This window comes from Pelodiscus sinensis, chromosome 7, assembly GCF_049634645.1.
Source record: "Pelodiscus sinensis isolate JC-2024 chromosome 7, ASM4963464v1, whole genome shotgun sequence".
Taxonomy (NCBI): domain Eukaryota; kingdom Metazoa; phylum Chordata; order Testudines; family Trionychidae; genus Pelodiscus; species Pelodiscus sinensis.
This window is the reverse complement of record NC_134717.1, coordinates 11309334-11330440: the sequence shown is the minus strand read 5'-3', so window position 1 is coordinate 11330440 and position 21107 is coordinate 11309334. Positions and strand designations below refer to the sequence as shown.

Sequence of the window (21107 nt, the reverse complement as noted above, 5' to 3'; positions counted from 1 at the left end):
AAAGGCCTTCTAGACAGATCAAACCCAGCCCTGACAGAAGGGTTACAGGCCAAGCAGAGCAACTTCCAAACTTTAAACAGTAGAGAAGAGCTTATAATTGACCTCACAGTTGATTATGTTGACAGTTGGTTGTGTTGACACTTGTCTTGCCAGGAGTTGAGGAGATCGTGTTTATTTCACAAATCTGCGTTGTTTGGGCTTAATCCAACTCCCGTTTCTGTGGTTTCCAGCTGTTTCCTGTTACCTTTTACTTTTCTGTACTGAAGTGAAAGTCTTGGCCTAGAATTTGAATCCCACTAAGCATATGGAAAGAATCGTTTGCTTATACGACTAATGCAATTTTGCGCTGAGGCTTAAAGTGCCATCATTTTCCAGCAAGTTTATTGTTGGTATTAAGCAAGCTAGCATCATTCTGTATCAAAGTCTGAGGCGGAAACTAAAACAAATTAACATAATCCATTTGCTGCCATTTGCAATTCTGACGTCAATTAGAGGTTGAACTCTGTACCTGTTAGCTCAATGTTAAATGAGCAGTCATTAGGAAAGACACCACTGCCGCACAGGATTAGCTGAGAGCTACCTCAAAAATGAAAGGCTACGTATCTCTCGTCCTTCTGCTCAGCATTGGTTTCTGTGCCAAGACAGGTAAGAAACTCTATCTTCTGTTCTGGGACTTTTAAACAACAACCCAAGTGATCTACCCGAGGGAATAGATAACATATTCTCAGTGGCACAGTTACTAAGGTGCTTCCTAAAAGAATGAAATATTCTGCAGAAGAATGGTTACATTTCAGCGCTTTTAGTTTCTGATTAATGAAAGGGTGGAAAAATTTAACTGATAGCGAGTTTTACCCATTCACAGACCCAAACAAAAACATGGCTGTGATTAAATTAATTTAGTGCATAAAACTGAAATCTGTTTGCTTGACCTATGTATTGGAGCATGGTGACTAAGCCTTTATTAAAAAACATAAAAAGCAAGGTTATTTTCATCAGTAAATGAGTAACTATTCTACTTCAGCTCCCAGAGAATGGAAAGCTGTAGGCATGTTTTGCTAAAACAAAGGACTTAGTCCTTGAAAGAAAAAACAGTTTGACACCAGTTGACTCTCACTATGATTTGATCCTGTCTCATTGAAAGCAATGGGAGTTTTGCCATGGAGTTTGAAGGCATGGAATTGGATACACAATTAAAAGGGCCAGCAATATGTATCTGGTATCCAAGGTACCCAGGATTAACTATAATCAAGTATCAAACCAACAAAAGCCAGGAATATTCAAAAAGAAATGTGAGTCAATGTTTAACTCACTTTATTTCAAATGAGCATTGATAAGAGATAATGATAATCATGAGGTACTCATGGGACAATAATGAGACAGAAGATCAGCCTTAACTCCTTGCTTCCTGATTATTTTTTTAATGCAAGAGTACATTCAGAAAAGGGTGGTGGGTGGGAATTAGCAGGGACTTGGAGGGAAGCCACCTGTATGTGTGTGGGGGGGGGAGGTCCTTAATGCTATTGAGCCATATGAGGTAAGGGGGAAAGGTAAACTCGGTATTTATGGTTTTGCCCTCCCCCAATACATTAGTTAAACCAGTCACTGGGGCACAGTATGTCTCCCAAAGCCAGTGTAAATGCTTGGGGATCTGCTGATGTAAAGTGTTGCATAATAATACCACCTAGCTCTAATTATTTCCAGTAAGCCCTGAACGAACATGAATACCTCATAGTCGAATGACCTGGGTCTAGATTAAACTTGGAGACAAAGGAACTGCTGGGCTTCTTCCCAAACCTTTCACTTTTCAAAGAAAATCCTTTGGGGTTGGTTTGAGGGCTGCAATACCCCAGGCAAAGTTGCCAGGGCTGCTCTGCCTCCAGCCCTGCCCTCACCCCACTGTGATTTTCCTGCACTTGCTCTGTCCTGCCTTTCCTCATCATTGCTCCACACCTGTCCCATCCCACCTCCTCCCCTAAGCACACCCCACCCTTGCTCCTCCCTCTCCTGCCCCCTTCTCCCTGCATCTCCTGCATGCCGCTGAACAGCTGATCCGTGGTGGGCATATGTGCTGACAGGGAGGGGCTGGCGCTTATCAATGGGGCCACCTGTGGGTGTTCCAGCCCCATGGTATTCCCAGTGTCAGAGCCTATGCCCTTGTGAGTGAAATTCACCCCAGTACTGAGGACATGTGGACATACCAAGCCCTGCTTCATTCTGTCTCCCCATGGGATCTTTCAGGGCATAAGTAGGTGTTGGGTCCGGGCTAATATGTCTGTTAAGTCCTGCTCACCCACAACACACACAGTCAAACTTTTCACAGGTCATGCACCACACAGAGCCCTAGTGAAGACACAGGAGGCAGAAGCCTTCTTTGTTCTATGCCTTGGGTCCTACTTGCCCTGTCCTTTGTCCCTGTACTGGAAGCTCCCCAGCTTGGAACACCTGTCCCTTCCACTTGGCTCGCTTGTTTTCCTTAATGGGCAGGCTTAGTCCAGGGAGACTGGAGCACTAATATATCCTGCTGCCACCTTTGCTCAGGTCACCTGCAATCAACTCCCCAACGAGGTCCAGCCACAGCTGGGGTCACCTGACTGCAATATTCCAGAGACCACAGAGCACTCACACCTACCTAGGTATCCGTAGCAACCAGCAAAGTGGCTAAAGGAGCCTCGGCAGGGCCGATATGTCTGGCCTTTTTGTTCTAGGCTTCACTCTCTTCACAGAGTTTGTAGCAAACCTGAATAATTCTCCCCCTTTTCCACAAGAAAGCATGCAGGCCAGGCAGTGGGAAGCAGTTTGTTTTAATCCAGTTCTGTGGATAAATATGTGATTCCCAGCCTCCGGGGAGTGCCCCTTTGGCACTGTCCTTGAGCCTTAAATTTACCTTTAAATAAGTCAAGCCTCATTCACCTTTGCGGAGTGTCAAGAAGGGTTATAATGGAAATACTGCCCTGCTCTTTGTCTGCCGTAGCTGGTGCTGATCTAAGACGGGGGGATGGCCATCCTTCCGGCCGAGGGTCACAAATAGCCAAACGAATCCTGTAGACAATGCAAAACATGTGTTCTTCGGGAATGAAGCCAGCAAATCTCAAATCAAATCTGTTCCTGGCTAGTGAACAAAACCTATGTTAAGCAGGTTTCACTCAGAGGCCAACAGACCTAATGGGCCAATCATGGCTCAACAATTCCCTGATGCTCTCTCAGGGGAGGGGAAAGCAGGGAGACCCAGGCCCAAGAGGGAGAGACATGGAATGTCTCGGTCACATCTTCCTGGTGCACCTGACCAGTTCTCCCCCCGCCCCTGCCAAACCACTTCTGACCTCCATGCTCTCTCTTCAGTTCATGGTGTGGTGTCTCAGCCTCCTTTCTTTCCAATGGGAGTTCCCAGCTGCTCCCAGAACCTTGGTCTCTCAACAGAGCATATCCCCACTACTTCCCAGTGTTCAGGCAGAGATTGGGGACAGGGAAGGAGCAGGCCCTCTCCTCCCCTCCCAGGGGGTCTTGCCTATGGCCCAGACCCCTCACCACTGGGTGGCTTGTCCCCAGAAGCTGCAAACTGGTTTCATTTCTAGTCTGCAACCCCTGCTAGGAAGTGCTCAGCTTCTAAAAGAATGCAAGTCCTGCGATTTGTTGAAGCAGGGATACTTAAATGCATCATAGTCTACCCTGCCCCAGATGGGACCCCACACTTGCTTTCTTCCTAACTGTCAGGGTGGTTATGCACCGGAATAAATTGCCTAGGGAGGTTGTGGAATCTCCGTCATTGGGGATTTTTAGGAGCAAATTAGGCACACGCTTGTCGGGATGATCTAGATCCGTGGTCCCCAACCCGGTGCCCGCGGGCGCCATGGCGCCCGCCGGGCTCTTTACATGCGCCCGCGGAGCCGTGGTCCCCAACCCGGCTGCGCCGCGCGTGCCCTGGCGCTGGCCCCGGCCTTGGCCCCGCCCCTGGGCATGTGGCGCTTACGGGGGGAGCGCCGGCCCCGGGCGCGCGGCGCTTATGGGGGGGCGCTGGCCCCGGGCGTGTGGCTATGGGGGGGCCCCGGCCCCGGGCACGTGGCTATGGGGGGGGTCCCGCCCCCGGGCATGCGGCTGGGGGGAGCCACCCCCTGGCGCCCGGCGGGCGAACGGCCACGCCCCCTGGCGCCCGACAACCTGAAAAGGTTGGGGACCACTGATCTAGATGGTGCTTGGTCCTGTCATGAGTACAGGGGACTGAACTTGATGACCTCTCGAGGTCCCTTCCAGAGCTATTACTCTTTCATTGGTGACTTATGGGCGTGGCTTTGAAATTAGAACATCCGAGTGAAAGTGTGTAACTTCATTCCGTGGATGCTACTGTGACCAATGGAATACAGTTTTTACCAGAATCTGTTTAACTTAAATCCGAATCTGGACCCATGTCAATATAATATATTTACCAACATGTTCATTAATGCTTATTTTCCTTTTTTAGACCACAAAATACCTCATTTTTCATATTCAGCAGTGAAGGAGGATACTTAAAAAGGCTGTAGTAAAATTAGTACATGACTGTACTAATCACATTAACAGCGTACCATGTTTACTGTACTTGAGTGGCTCCTTACCAAATGTGTTCTCTTTACAATGGAAAACTCCCATTCCCAACTCAGTGCTGAAAACTCACCTGTGGGTCTGAAAAACAATAAGGTTGATCTTGTTTAAGGCTTATTGGCACACACAAGGTGGAGCTGCACAGATAAAACTAGTCAGGTTTTGTTCCATGCAATAGGAGCATACTGCAGACTTCCAACAGGAACTACCACTTTAGGTGTTTCATGTTTCACTGTCCAATCGAAAACACAGGATCCACTCTTGCTCATTAGTCACTTTTCAGAGTAGGAGCATTCTTTAAATGAAATTTACAATAGGCCTGATCCTACTGCAGTCCAGGAGAATTTTGCTGTCTGGGAGACTCAAGTCAGTATATTTTTACCAGTCCGTTGCAATAGAGATTACATTGTTAGAGTTTATGTTGGAGTTTATGTTATCATCCTCAATTTCAGTGGAAAACAGAATATGTTTTTATAATGTATGTTAATATGTAATTTACAGGTAATGTTAAGGAAACACATTGACTTTTATAATTGTAAAAGAAAGGCTGGTTCTTATACAAGTTTTGTCTTGAGCTTCAATCTGGGCAGAATCTGTTCCTCTCTCAATATACATTTATCAGATTGCTGGAGTAAGGGTTGCATTTTAAGATGTTTACTCTTTTTTTAAAAAAACTTGCCTCCTGGAATGGATAATCCCAGGGTTTGTTCCCCCTCCAGCCCCAGTGCCACCTAGTGGTTTCAATAAATAGATTTTATCCTAATATGAGAACATTCCATTTGTATGTTAATATTTGGGACATTACTGTAACAAATTGACAAGAACACAACATCTTCTCTTTGCAAGGAACTTAAAACATTCATGATAGTTCTCTGAGTTAAAATCAGGCCTAATGTAAATAGATATTTACTAGGTGACCATATTGAGGCACTTAAAAATTTGTTTCTACTTTTATAGAAGCTGCTACATCTTCAACTACCGAGATGCCCACATATATGACAAGTAAGCAGAGGAATAGAACTGCTTGATAAGTCTGAAGCATAAAAGCACCATAAAATATTTTGCTGCAGAAAATAGTTGTCAATAATAAATAAGACCCAACAGGGTAGCTGATGATATCAAAGGGAAACTGTCCATTTGAAATGTTGTCAGTTTATAAAAGTTATTTAAAAGCAGCATGAGGTCCTTTCATTTTGTCACCCTCTAGCAGTGGCAATTGTCTGGCTCTCCAGGAGAATCACTGACACAGACTAGATACAAAGTGTCAAACGAAAAAGAAAACAAACAGGGTTTTCCCTCCAATCTCATTGTTATTGCCATTTTGCAGATGCAGCAGTTAATAAGTTTGAAGGTAGAAGATTTTTAAGTAGATGGAATTTCCTTTACAAATCAGTTTAATTTGGATTGGTAGTTGTAGAAAACTAGGTTGTTGAAAATAATAATTGGTGGATTGCATTGTAAGATGTTCATATTGCCCATTGGCTTAGAACAAGGAACCATGGCCCCTGGGAAGTGCAAGTGGCCATATCTGTGGATACTCAGATAAACAATGGGTCTGGTGGCCTGCCAGTGGCTAACCCTTGTGAGCTATTCCCCAGCACTGGAGTAGCTCATGAATTTCACTCTTGGTTTTCAAGGACCCTGGTGGTTTTCCCAGAGATGTTTCCAGAGGATTCAAATCAATATGTCCTACCATTCCCTAATTACAGTGCATTTACATGTTACCTTTTGTAGCCTAAACATAACAAACAGGCAAGGAAATAATATATCTCCCAATAGCTAGGAAGTTAAAATTTCCACAAGCTCTTTACTAATGCCCGTATATGTTCTACATTTACCAGACTTTTCTAGTGATGTGGATATTTGTTTTATTTGTTTTTCTCCTGCAGTTTCCACAACTGCAATAAGTAAGCAGAAGGAATGGAACAGCAAAGTAATACATCAAAGGCTTAAAAACAGCAGGCAAAAATAACTGCTGTAGAAAAATGAGGTCTTTCATGAGTCAAATAGGGTGGATATTATGTCCTGGTTCCCTAAGAACATAATGCTTCTAAGTAACACAATCACTATGACAAACAAGTTTGTTTCCATTTATGGGAAATAATGCTGCCTGCTTCTTATTTACAATGTCATCTGAAATTCAGAACGGGCATTTGCATGTCCCTTTGTAACTGGAGTTGCAATGTATTTGCATACCAGATGTGCTAAACATTCATATGCCCCTTCATAGTTTGGCCACCATTCCAGAGGGCATACGTCCATGTTGATGACTGTGATTAAAGAAAATATATGAAAATAAAATTTATGACAGAACTCCTTGGGGGTGAAGGGCATGTCTCCTGTTCAGTTTTACCCACATTTTGCCATAGATTTCTTTTTACAGTGGTCTCAGATGTTGTTTAATTTAAGAACAATTTCACTGCAGATCTGATAAAATGCAAAAAAAGGCATAATGTGACTTTTTTAAATGGCTTGAAAGCCCTACTAATGCCTAATAACTGATAGTGACCGTGATGTAATGGTGGTGAGTCAGCTCAGGGCGGGGATCCTTTATTTTATTCCCATGTCATCTCTGGTATTTAGAGTAAATATCATTTCAACCTGGAGTTACATTTATTTTAGGGTGTATCTACACTGCACCTTAACTCAAAATAAGATACACAGCTTGAGCTACGCAAAATGCATATCTTATTTCGATGCTATTTCAAAATAGCTTATTTCATCATTTGGTGCCGTCTACACAGCACCAAACTTCGAAATAAAGCTCTATTTTAAAACATTCCTTACTCCTTGTAGAATGAGGTTTATAGAGACATTGGAACCATGAGCCCGAAATAATAGGCTTACTATGAAGACACAGGATAGCTATTTTGGGATACTCCGGTATTCCGCAATAGCATTGCACTGCAGATGTACCCTTAGATGTTCACATCTGTTCCATACACACACTAAGGGCACATCTACACAGCAGGGCTAAAGCCAAAATAAGCTATGCAACTTGAGCTATGTCAATTGCGTAGCTTAAGTCAAAATAGCTTATTTCAGGTTTTGGCACTGTCTACACAGCAGGAAGTCCAAGGAAGAAAGAGCACTCTTCTTCCAACTTCCCCTACTCCTCATAAAAAGAGGGATACAGGAGTCAGAGTAAGAAGTCTTCCAGCTCAACATTATTTTGACATTATATTGAAATAACTGCTTGTAGTGTAGACGTGCACTATGTTATTTCAGAATAACGTAAGTTATTCTGAAATACCACTGCTGTGTAAACCTACCCTAAATGGGCAAGGACATCAAACTACACAGGGATTGGGAAATGTAAACTCCCATGAGTGATTCACCTATGCAGAGATCTCCTCTGCTGCCATGTATTTAGCTTTTTGGTAGGAGGTTCTGCTGCAGCTTCCACTGTAGAAAATAGTTATAAATAATAAATAAGACCCAAGAGAGTAGCTGATAATATTAAAGGAAAAATGTCAAGGACATCATGTCTTTCCCAGTTTGCTACGAAGTTAGAACTTCCATGAGCTATTTCGCCAAGTAATGATCAGAGCTGATGTCCATAGATGTTCTACATTTACAAGGCTGTTCTAGTGATGTGGATATTTGTTTTCTTTTGTTTTTCTCCAGCTGTTTCCACAAGTACAGGTAAGTAGAAGGAATGCAACAGCAAACTGATAAATCAAAGGCTTAAAAACACCGGGCACAAATAACTATTGTAGAAAAATAATTATTATTAAGGCTGTCAATTAATCACAATTAACTCATACATTAAATCAAAAAATTATTTGTGATCAAAGAAATTAATTGCAATATATATCACTGTTAAGCAACAGAAAACCAACTGAAACTTGTTCAAATTTTTGCATGTTTTTCTACATTTTCAAATATATTGATTTCTATTACAACACAGAATACAAAGTATACACTGCTCACTTTATTTTATTTTTATTACAAATATTGGCACTGGAAAAACAAAAGAAATAGTCTTTTTCACTTTACCATTTGCAAACACTGTAATGCAATCACTTTACCATGAAAGTGTAACTTACAAATGTAGATTTTCTTTGTTACATAATTATATTCAATGAGAAGACAATAGAAAACATTCAAGCCTACAAATCCACTCAGTCCTATTTCTTGATCAATGAATCACTAGTCTGAGAAGTTTGTTTCCATTTGTTGGAGATAATGCTGCCTGCTTCTTATTTATAATGTCACCTAAAAGTGAGAACAGACATTCGCATTTCAATTTGTAGCTGGGGTTGCAACATATTTACATACCAGATGTGCTAAACTTTCATATGTCCCTTCATACTTTGGCTGCTATTCAAGAAGATGCGCTTCTATGTGGATGATGGTCGTTAAGAAAAAATGCATGTATTAAATTTGACTGAACTTTTTTATGGTGAACTGCATGTCTTCTGTTCTATTTTTACAGCATTTTGCCAAATATTTCATGTTCTTGCAGTCTCATAAGATGATTTAGCATTTGTTCTTTGTAAGACCACTTTTACTATAGGTTTGAGAAAATGCAAAGAAGGTACTAATGTGAAATTTCTAAAATAGTTACAATTCCTAACCAAAGAGTTAAGAATTTGAAATGCTATCCAAAATCAGATAGGGACGAGGTGTGGAGCATGCTTTCAGAAGTCTTAAAAAAAGCAACATTCCAATGCAGAAACTACAGAACCCAAACCTCCAGAATCAACTTTCTGCTGGTGTCCTCTAACTCAGATAAGGAGTTTGGTCCACTCTGGTTTAGATCATTTTGGAGCCGAACCCAATGTAACTATGGAGCGTCAACACAGTGGGCGGTGAATTTCACCCATGATGGGAATGATCCCGTATTTCATTCTCACATCATCTCTGGTACTTTAGAATAAATATAATTTCAAGCTGGGGGTTACATTGATTTTAGATGTTCACAACTGTTTCATATATACACTAAATGGGCAAGGACAACTCACGCTGCCCAGAGTTTGGGAAATTTAAAACTCCTATGAGTGATTCACCTATGCATTAGTGACAGCTGATCTCCACCACTCATGTATTTAGTCTTTGGCAGGAGGTTCTGCTTCAACTTCCACAGCTGCATCAGGGAAGCAGAAGGAATAGGAGTGGGAAGTGAAATACCTGATGCTTCAAAGCATCAGGCATAGCTGCAGTGCTGAAGAACAATTATTACTGATCAGCTAATCGTGAGGTGTGACCATGACCTACAAAGGTTATGGGCCTTCAGGGTCTGCCAAGCTGCTGCTGCTTGAGCACATGACACTGACAATCCCAGGGAGGTTGTTTCTTCTCATAACCCCCAGTGGTTCAATAAACCGATCTTATCCTAGTGTGGCAACATTTAATGTTCATGTTAATATTTGGGACCATACTACTGTATAAAAATGGGCAAGAACACAACCTGAGCTATTTGCCAATCATGGGCGTTCTCTGAGTTAGGGTGAGGCCTAATGTCAATTTATATTTACTAGGCTGTCATAATCTGGCTTGCATTTCAAAGATTTGTTTCTTTTTTTACATCAGCTACCTCTACCCTGGTAACCTCCAGCATAACTACGACAGGTAAGCAGGAGAATTGGAGCTGAATGATAAATATGAAGCTTAAAATCATTATAAAAATATTTTGCTCTAGAAAATAGTTGTAAATAATAAATTATACTGAAGATTCAATTGTGAAGACCCAGCAGAGCAGCTGATGATATCAAAAGGAAGCTGTCAATTTGAAATTTTATCAGTTTACAAAAATTGTTTAAAAGAAGCATTGAGTCCTCTCATTGCAGGGGGATACACATGCAAAGAATTGCCTGACTCTATTGGGGAATCACTGGGAAGATTAGACACAAAATGTAGTCAAATGTATTGCTTGTACTGCTTTTCACAGCTCTCATTAGCCGAGAATGGTGATCCATGGCCAGTGGGACCTGTGAATAGCTGTACTTTCAGACATTCAGGTGAACAAAGTGTCCGGAGGCCTGGCAGTGCTGATGAACCATTTTCAGCCCTCCGGCTGAGTATTGTCCACCCCTCTGTAATCTGGTGAATTTCACTCTTGGTTTGAAAGTCCCTGGTGGTTTTCCTGCGGCTGCCTCCTGAGGTTTTAGCTAAATATGTAACACCTAATTACAGTTTATTTACTTGTTATCTTTTGGAGTCTAAGCATTACAAAGGGGCAAGGACATTACACATCTCCCAGTTGCTAGAAAGTTAAAACTCCCATGAGCTATTTGTCCAAGTAATGATCAGAACTGATGTCCATAGATGTTCTACTGTTCCACTGATATGAATATTTGAGGGTTATTTATGTTTTGTTTTTTTCATGCAGCTTCTACAACTACACCACGTAAGTAGAAAGACTGGGACTGGGAAGTGATAAATCAGGCTTAAGAACACCAGGCACAAATAACTGCTATAAAAATAATTATTACTAGGGCTGTTGATTAATCATAGTTAACTTGTACATTAAATCAAAAAAGTTAATTGTGATTTACAAATAATTACAATTAATAGCACTGTTAAATAATAGAAAACCAATTGATATTTGTTCAGTATTTTTATACAATTTTAATATATTGATTTATATTACAACGGAGTATATGAAATGTAGAATGCTCATTTTATATTATTATTTTTATTATAAATATTTGCACTGTAAAAATGATAATCAATAGAAATAATATCTTTCAGTTTATCTTATGCAAGTACAGGGGTGCAATCACTTCATCACGAATGTGTAACTTACAAATGTAGATCTTTTTTTGTTACATAACTGAATTCAATGACAAAACAATGTAAAACCATAGAGCCTTTAAGTCCACTCAGTCCTACTTCTTGTTCCACCAATTGTTACCAGATTTGCCCTTTACTTTGGGGTTTATTCATTTATTAGGGTTACTATTCTGAGGAGTGGGGTTCTATAATTCTATCAATGTGCTGTTAGTGTCACTTCTATGGACTGCTACTTCTCCCTTCTGCCATTTCTCTCCTAAGGCTAGGTTCTCCAGGGCTAGGATCTTTCTACCCTAGAATCAGATGAACACACTTAGGGTATGTCTACACTTGCCCCATACTTCGAAGTAGGGAGGCAAATGAAGCATACCGAAGTTGCAAATCAAGCACAGGATTTAAATATCCCGTGCTTGATTAGCATATTTGCGGTTGGTCGCCATTTTAAAATGCCGGTCGCCTGATGTAACTTGCCGCATGTACACATGGTAGTCCGATTTAAATCCCTTCCCTTGAATTAACTGGTACTCCTTATTGCATGAGGAGCACATCAGAGGGAACTATTAATCTGCACTCACAAGCTGACCCCTTATATGTCCCTGGACTCAGTAGGCTGATTGCACAACAATGCCACGCTATGACCCTCAGGTGCCCTTGAACTCAGTTAAATAGCACTTTAAACTGCCACTGTCATATGTCCCCAGGTTCAGCACGCCCCTAGCCCCACTTTCACACCACAACCATTGTGCTAGAAACTCACTTGATGAACAAATTAGGGATGTAAGCAAGTAGTCGGCTACTTGCATTTCCCTCCGCCCCCTCCCCCGCTGCCCTTACTACAATTAAACTGGAGAGCCACAGCAGGGGTAGCTCCTGGATCCAGTGTGAGCCAGGACTGAGTAGCTTCTCTTATTAACTAATTTGTACTCCCAACTACCATCACTACCCAGATACAAATTGTATTGACTACACACTTAGCTAGGTACCTGCCTCTTAAAGCAAATCTCACAGGATTTTTTGACTCTGCAGGGTTCTTTAGCTTAGGTACAGAGAGTATTGCTGCAAAACGAATGGGGAAGCCAAAAACAATGCCCCCAAAGACAGAAGGCAGGGGAAGAGAAAGAGAGATGGAGATCTCACCACTCCATGAAACTTGAACGGATTGGGGTTCCTGGGTGGTGATGGTAACTGGGGATACAAACTGTTGGAAACAGTAGAGCAGAGCTCCCAGCATGGTCAGTGAAGAGATGATGAAGTCCCAATGGAAATGATCCAGAACTTGATCTAGGCATCAGAATACTGTTGCTGAGTGTGAGTAAGGAAACAACAATGGTTTGAGAAGGAACTCTAGATTCGTTTATTGGTAAACTGATGATTTGAGGGAATATTTCAAAGTTATTTAGCTTAGTCTGGAGACACTCCTTATGCAATTAGGCAGTTCCAATATTTTGCATACCTATAGAGGATTTATTACGAGAATTGACCTGATAATTACTGCTTGGGATGGGTCCCGGTGCGAGTTCATTAGCATCTGAAGCAAAGATTTCCCATCAGGCCACGTTTTCCTGTTCTCTGTGTCCCAGAGTTCAGTGTGGTTCTTTCCTTGGAATTGCTGTTCTCCATTCCGTACACCAATGGAGGTGCCTTGCTGTCCCACCTTTGATGTAGATGAGGCGAGGGGTGTTTCCGGGGGGCAGGTGTTACGTGTGTCTTCCCCTACCTTTTCATTGCTTTTTGTAAATCTTTCCGCTGATCAGCTTTTGGTTCAACTAGAAACTGGGAGGAGATCTTTCATGAGTCAGGCAGGTTGGACACCATGCCCTAATTTCCCAGGAACATAACACTGCTAGGAATCATAGTCACTACGAGAAGCAAGTTTATTTCCCGTTAAGGGAGAGAATGCTGTGTAGTTCTTATTTACAATGTCACCTGAAAGTGAGAGCAAGCTTCATGTCACTTTTGTAGCTGAGGTTGCAATGTATTTACATGCCAGATGTGCATTCATATGTCCCTTCATGCATCGACCACCATTCCAGAGGACATGTTTCTGTGCTGAAGATAGAAAAAAAGGGTACATTAAATTTGTGACTGAACTGCTTGGGGGTGAAGTGCATGTCTCCTGTTCTGTGTTTCCCACATTTGACCAAATATTTTATATTACTGTGGTCTCCAATGCTATTCAATTTAAGAACAATTTCACTGCAGATCTGAGAAAATGCAAAGAAGGTCCAATATGAAATTTCTTAAAGCTACAGTGGTTGACCCAAAGTTTGAGAATCTGAAGTGCTCCCCAAAATCTAAGAGGTGTGGAGCATGCTTTCAGAAGTCTTCAAAGAGCAACACCCCACGGCAGAAATTCCAGAACCCAACCCACCAAATATGAAGTCAACCTTCTGCTGGTGGCATCTAGCTCAGATGATGAAAATGAACCCGCGTTGGTCCACTCTGCTTGGCATCATTATTGAGCAGAACCTGTCAGCAGCATGGAAGCACGTTTTCAGGAATGGTGGTTGAAGCATGAGTATCTAGCACATCTGGCACGTACTCATCATGCAACAGTGCCGTGCAAATCTCTGTTCTCACGTATAGGTGACTTTGTAATCAGGAAATGGGCAGAATTAATTCCTGCACATTGTAAAAAGCAGAAAACCTCCAAAATATTTAAATCGTTGGTATTCTATTCTTGTTTCATAGTGTGGTTAAATGTGATGGTTTTAAAAAGTGCTTGAAAGTCTTAGTAATTCCTGATAAATGATACCGACTGTGATGTAACTGTAGAGATTCAGCACAACACCGGGTGATCCCTTATTTCATCTCCACATCATCTGTGGTAACTTAGAGTAAATATCATTTCAACATGCACTAAATGAGCAAGGACATCACACTCCCGAGGGGGTTGGGATCTTTAAAGCTCCCATGAGTAATTCACCTATGCACTAATCAGAGCAGATCTCCACAGCTGTCATGTCTTTAGCTTCCACATCTGCATCAAGGAAGAAGAAGGAACAGGTGTGGGGAGTAAAATACCTGATGTTTCCATCCATGAGGCACAGCTGAAATGCCAAAGGAAAAAGACTATTACTGAGCAACTTGTCATTGGGGATGACAATGTTACGCAAGGAGGCTATGGCCTTTTGAGAGCTATGGCCTACCAAGTTGCTGCTGCTGTTGCTTGAACAAATGGTGCTGACAATCCAAGGGTTTCTTCCCTCTAGTGCCTCTACCTCTTTCAATGAATAGATCTTATCCTAACATGGAAACATTCAATGCGCATGTTAATACTTGGGACATGACCACAACAAATGGACAAGAACACATCTTCCATTTGCCAGGAAGTTAAAATGTTCATGGCAGTTCTCTGAGTTAGGGTCGGGCCTCATGTCCATATACATTTAGCAGGCTGTCAGTCTAGCTTGCATTTAAAGATCTATTTCTTCTTAACATAACATAACATAACATAAGAACAGCCATACTGGGTCAGACCAAAGGTGCATCTAGCCCAGTATCCTGTCTACCGACAGTGGCCACCACCAGGTGCCCCAGAGAGGGTGGACCGAAGACAATAATCAAGCGATTTGTCTCCTGCCATCCCTCTCCAGCCTCTGACAAACAGAGGCCAAGGACACCATTTTATCCCCTGGCTAATAGCCTTTTATGGACCTAACCTCCATTAAATTATCTAGCTTCTCTTTAAACTCTATTATAGTCCTAGCCTTCACAGCCTCCTCTGGCAAGGAGTTCCACAGGTTGACTACACACTGTGTGAAGAAGAACTTTCTTTTATTAGTTTTAAACCTGTTCCCCATTAATTTCATTTGGTGTCCTCTAGTTCTTCTATTTAGGGAACTAATAAATAACTTTTCTTTATTGGCCCTCTCCACACCACTCATGATTTTATATACCTCTATCATATCCCCCCCTCAGTCTCCTCTTTTCTAAACTGAAAAGTCCCAGTCGCTTTAACCTCTCCTCATATGGGACCCGTTTCAAACCCCTAATCATTTTAGTTGCCCTTTTCTGAACCCTTTCCAAGGCCAAAATATTTTTTTTGAGGTGAGGAGACCACATCTGTACACAGTATTCAAGATGTGGGCATACCATAGTTTTATACAGAGGCAGTAAGATATTCTGGGTCTTATTTTCTATCCCTTTCCTAATAATTCCTAGCATCCTATTTGCCTTTTTGACTGCCGCTGCACTCTGTGTGGAAGTTTTCAGAGAACTGTCCACGATAACTCCAAGATCTCTTTCCTGATTTTGTTTTACAGTAACTGCCACAATCCAAGAAACCACCACGTCATCCACGTTAGGTAATCATGAGGAATGCAATCCAAGGGTTTCTTCCCTCTAGTGCATGGGTTCCCAAACAGGGGGGCGTGAGGAAATTCCAGGGGAGGTGACCCAGCCTCCCCACCCCATCAAGTTTTGCTGCCCTGTTCAGTTCAGTTCCTTTTTTTTTTTTTTTTTTGCTCAACAAGTTTTGCTGCTATTTTTTGGGGGGGAGAAGGGAGCATGAGGGTTTTCAAAAATCAAAAAGGGGTGTGTGATGCCAAAAAGTTTGGGAACCACTGCTCTAGTGCCTCTACCTTTTTCAACAAATAGATCTTATCCTAACATGGAAACATTCAATGCGCATGTTAATACTTGGGACATGACCACAACAAATGGACAAGAACACATCTTCCATTTGCCAGGAAGTTAAAATGTCCATGGCAGTTCTCTGAGTTAGGGTTGGGCCTCGTGTCCATATATATTTGGCGGGTGTCAGTCTGGCTTGCATTTAAAGATCTATTTCTTCTTTTTACAGTAATTACCACAACCCAAGAAATCACCACATCATCCACGCCAGGTAATCATGAGGAAAGCAGTCCAAGGGTTTCTTCCCTCTAGTGCATGGGTTCCCAAACTTGGGGGTGTGCCCCCCTTCGGGAGCATGAGGAAATTCCAGGGGAAGGGGGCCTGAGGGTTTTCAAAAATCAAAAAAGGGGTTTGTGATGCCAAAAAGTTTAGGAACTACTGCTCTAGTGCCTCTACCTCTTTCAACAAATAGATCTTATCCTTAACATGGTAACATTCAATGCGCATGTTAATACTTGGGACATGACCACAACAAATGGACAAGAACACAACATCTTCCATTTGCCAGGAAGTTAAAATGTCCATGGCAGTTCTCTGAGTTAGGGTTGGGCCTCGTGTCCATATATATTTAGCGGGTGTCAGTCTGGCTTGCATTTAAAGATCTATTTCTTCTTTTTACAGTTAGTACCACAACCCAAGAAACCACCACACCATCCACGCCAGGTAATCATGAGGAATGCAGTCCAAGGGTTTCTTCCCTCTAGTGCATGGGTTCCCAAACTTGGGGGTGTGCCCCCCTTCGGGAGCATGAGGAAATTCCAGGGAAAGTGGGCATGAGGGTTTTCAAAAATCAAAAAAGGGGTTTGTGATGCCAAAAAGTTTGGGAACGACTGCTCTAGTGCCTCTACCTCTTTCAACAAATAGATCTTATCCTTACCATGGAAACATTCAGTGCACATGTTAATACTTGGGACATGACCACAACAAATGGACAAGAACACAACATCTTCCATTTGCCAGGAAGTTAAAAAGTTCACAGCAGTTCTCTCAGTTAGGGTCTGGCCTCAGGTCCATATACATTTAGTAGGCTTGCATTTAAAGATCTATTTCTTCTTTTTACAGTAACTACCACAACCCAAGAAACCACCACGCCATCCACGACAGGTAATCATAAAGAATGCTCCTGATTGATAAGTATGGGCTAAAAATCACCATCAAACATATTTTGCTGTAAAAATAGTTGTAAATAATAAGTAATTCTGAAGGTTTATTTGTGAAGACCCAACAGTAGTTGATGGTAGTAAAGAAACACTCTCAATTTGAAAGGTTGTCAGTTTATAAAAGTTGTTTAAAAGAAGTGTCGGGTCCCCTCCTTTTATCACCCTCTAGCAGTGGGACATTGTGGCAAGGGCCCCTCTTATCCAAGCCACCACCGGGCAGGACTCACACTCCCAACCCCAGGCTACTTCTATGCTGGCAGCTTCTTGCGCAAGAACTCTTTTGCGGAAGAGTTCTTGTGCAAAAGCTCTTCCAGAAGAGAACAACTACACTGGCATGTGCTTTTGCGCAAGAGCATCCATGCCAGTGTAGACACTTTCTTGTGCAAGAAAGCTCTGATGGCCATTTTAACTATTGGGCTTTCTTGCGTAAGAAATTTGTGTTGCCTGTCTATACTGGCCTCTTGCGCAAGAACAGTTGCGCAAAAGGGCTTATTCCTGAGAGGGAGCATCAGAGTTCTGGCGCAAGAAGCCCTGATTTCATACATTAGAATGTCAGTTTACTTGTGCAAGAACATGCAGCCAGTGTAGAAAGGCAGCAAGTTTTTGCACAAGAGCTGCCGCTTTAGCGCAAGATTGCGCTAGTGTAGACACAGCCCCAGAGTTTAGGTTTTTGCAGCTGGTCTCTGGGGTAGGGAGCCTGGCCACGCCTCCTCAGACTCCCTCCCTAGCTGCCTCCACCTAACACTGTTGCAGATTGTTTTCTCAAACTTCTTCCTCTCTGTCTCTCCACCGCCTCCCTTCTGTCCTCTCACGCTCTCCTCCAGCTTCCAACTGCTGAGGCTTTTAAAGGCCCTCGGGCAGCCAGCAGAGAAGTCAGCTGGCCCCAATCTGCCTGAGCCAGCCCCCTCCCAGCTGCATCTAATTGGCCTGTAGTTCTCTGCTTCTACTTGCAGGTTTTTTCCCCTTTTGAGTTGCCTTTTTCCCTCCCTGCAGCAGCTCCCTGGCCTGACCCTGCCACAGACATCAATAGAAAGAATGACCCGGCTCTATTGAGAAATCACTGAAACTGGCTAAATACAAACTGTTGTCAAATGTGCTGCCTGCACCACTTCCCACAGCTCCCATTGTCTGGGAACAGTGAACCGCAGCCACTGGGAGCTGTGAGTAGCCATACATACATACATACTTCCAGGTAAAGAACATGTCTGGTGGCCTGCCAATAGCTACATCAGCAAACCATGTCCAGCCTGCAGGCTGGTTATAGCCCATCCCTGGAGCAGCTGGTAAATTTTACTCTTGGCTTTGAAGGTTCCTAGTTATTTTTCCAGGGGTGCCTTTGGAGGTTTTAGAAATATATGTCCCACCATTATCTAATTACAGTTAATGTGCATGTTACCTTTTGGAGCCTACACATAACAAGTGGGCAAGGATCCTGCATCTCTTCCAATAGCTAGGATGTTAAAACTCCCATGAGCTATTTGTCTGAGTAATGATCAGAGCCCATGTCCACAGATGTTCTGTCTTTACCAGACTATCCTAGTGATGTGGATATTTGTTTTCTTTCTTCTTTTTTTTTCTCCTGCAGCTTCCGCAATTACAACAAGTAAGTAGAAAGAATGCAACCAGGAATCATAAATATGGGGCTTAAAATTAACCAGGCACAAACACCTGCTGTCAAAAAAATAATTCTTACTGTGAAGGGCTGCTGATTTATTGCAGTAAACTCATGCCGTTCATTAAAAAAAAATTGTGATTTTAAACATGGCAAGAAATAGTTCTGTTAAACAACAGAAAACCAACTGAGCCAATCACTCAGACAAACAAGTTTGGTTACAATTTGCAAGTGATAATGCTGCCTACTTCCTGTTTACAGTGTCACCTGAAAGTGAGAATAGGTCTTCCCATGGCACTGTTGCAGCCAGCATCAGTAGTTATTTGTGTGTCAAATGTGCTAAACATTCTTGTGTCCCTTCATATTTCAACCACCATTCCAGAGGACATGCTTCCATGCTGCTCACGGGTTATGCTCAGTAATGATCCAAAGCAGAATGGACAGATGCATGTTCATTTTCATCAACTGAGTCAGAAGGCTGATTTTCTATCCTGGTTCTGTAGTTTCTGTTTATGGTGTTGCTCTTTTAAGACGGTTGAAATCAATCTCCAAACCTCTCAGATTTTGGAAGGCATTTCTGATCCTTAAATCTTGGGCTGAGTGTTATAGCTATTTTTAGAAATGCCAGATTTGTACCCTCTTTGCATCTTCTCAGATCTGCAGTGAAAGTGGTCTTAAGATGAGCAACATCTGCAGGGTCATACTCTCAGATAGCTATAATATGAAGCACATGGAAAATGCGGGTAAAATTAAATAGGAGACATGCAATACACCCCCAAAGACATGCAATACACCAATACAGTCACAAAATTTAATTCACACATTTTTTTCTTAATGACCATCATCAGCATGGAAACATGTCCTCTTGAATGGCAGCTTAAACTCTCATGAGTGATTCACCTGTACACTAATCAGAGCAGATCTCCACAGCTGTCATATGTTTAGCTCTTTGGAAGGAAGTTCTACTGCAGCTTCCACAGCTGCATCAGGGAAGTAGAAGGAATAAGAGTGGGGAGTGAAATACCTGATATTTTCAACCATCAAGCACAACTGTGGTGCTAAAGAAAAATCATTATCACTGAGCAGTTAATTGTGCAGTGTGCCCATGATCTACAGGGAGGCTACCGCCTTGATCTTTGAGGTCTGCCAAGCTGATGCTGCTGTTGCTTGAACACATGGTGCTGACAATCTAAGGTTTTGTTCCCTCTAGTGCCCCCTAGTGGTTGTAATAAATAGCTCTTCTAACATGTTAACATTGAATGTTCATGTTAAATATTTGGTTCCTTGCTGCAACAAATGGACAAGAACACAACATCTTCCATTTCCCAGGAAATTAAAATGTTCATGGCAGTTCTCTGATTTACTGTCAGGCCTAATATAAATATATACAGGTAGTCCCCGACTTACGCGGATCCGACTTATGTCGGATCCGCACTTACGAACGGGGCTGCCCCAGAGTACACGGACTGCGGGACCTCGCGGTCCTGCCGCCCGTGTACTCTGGGGCTTTCTCTGCGTCTCCCTGGTCTGCAGACCAGGAAGACGCAGAGCAAAGCCGCGGAGGGGCTCGGGCAGCCCAGGGGCGCCTGGGCTGCCCCGCTGCCCGAGCCCCCCCCCCGCCCTCCCCCCCCGCGGCTTTGCAAAGCCGCGGGGAAGCCGGCAGCGGGACAGCCCAGACGCCCCGCGGCTGTCCCGCTGCCGGCGTCCTCAGAGGCTTTGCTCCCTGTCTCCCTGGTCTGCTGGTCTCCAGCAGACCAGGGAGACTGGGAGCAAAGCCGCGGAGGACCCAGGCGGCGGGACCACGGTGCGTCTCGGTCTGCCGCCTGTGTCTTCCTGGTCTGCTGGGGTGGGGGCAGCTAGTACGCCCCCCCCCCCCCCCAGCAGACTAGGCTTTTCTCCGGACGCCTGTGGCAGAGCAGCTGGGGCGCTGCCAGTTGGTCCCGCAGCGCCGCTCTGGGCGCTACTGGTCCAACCCAGCAGCACCCCAGCTGCTCTGGTCCTGATTCAGCCGCTGATGGTCAGTTCAGCAGCGGCTGAATCAGGACGCCTGGGGCAGAGCAGATGGGGTGCTGCTGGGTTGGTCCAGTAGTGCCGAGGAGCGGCGCTACTGGAGCAACCCAGCAGCACCCCAGCTGCTCTGCCCCAGGCGTCCTGATTTAGCCGCTGCTGAAACTGACCAGCGCTGACTACAGGAAGCCCGAGGCAGAGTTGCTCTGCCCCGGGCTTCCTGGAATCAGCTGCTGATCAGTTTCAGCAGCAGCTGACTTGGGGACGCTTGGGGTTCTTACGTTGATTCTGTATGTAAGTCAGAACTGGCGGTCAGTTTCAGCAGCGGCTGAATCTGGACGCCAGTTCCGACTTACATACAGATTCAACTTAAGAACAAA

The 21107-nt window shown here is 43.3% G+C and overlaps 1 protein-coding gene across 16 annotated transcripts in view; it reads left to right on the top strand.

Annotated features, from left to right (window-relative positions):
• The first annotated feature begins 485 nt into the window (after nt 1–485).
• MUC13 (mucin 13, cell surface associated) overlaps nt 486–21107 on the top strand; it is a 53852-nt gene continuing 33230 nt past the window's right edge. For 2 of the 16 annotated variants that reach the window (XM_075933156.1, XM_075933155.1), the window contains exons 1-10: nt 486–645; nt 5533–5577; nt 8203–8220; nt 10111–10149; nt 10910–10927; nt 15579–15620; nt 16118–16159; nt 16570–16611; nt 17011–17052; nt 18694–18711. In XM_075933156.1, coding sequence (XP_075789271.1) covers nt 588–645; nt 5533–5577; nt 8203–8220; nt 10111–10149; nt 10910–10927; nt 15579–15620; nt 16118–16159; nt 16570–16611; nt 17011–17052; nt 18694–18711 — 364 coding nt within the window. In that variant the 5' untranslated portion in view covers nt 486–587. The remainder of the gene's footprint in view (nt 646–5532; nt 5578–8202; nt 8221–10110; nt 10150–10909; nt 10928–15578; nt 15621–16117; nt 16160–16569; nt 16612–17010; nt 17053–18693; nt 18712–21107) is intronic. The other 14 variants (XM_075933162.1, XM_075933161.1, XM_075933164.1 and 11 more) reach the window with 12 other exon arrangements.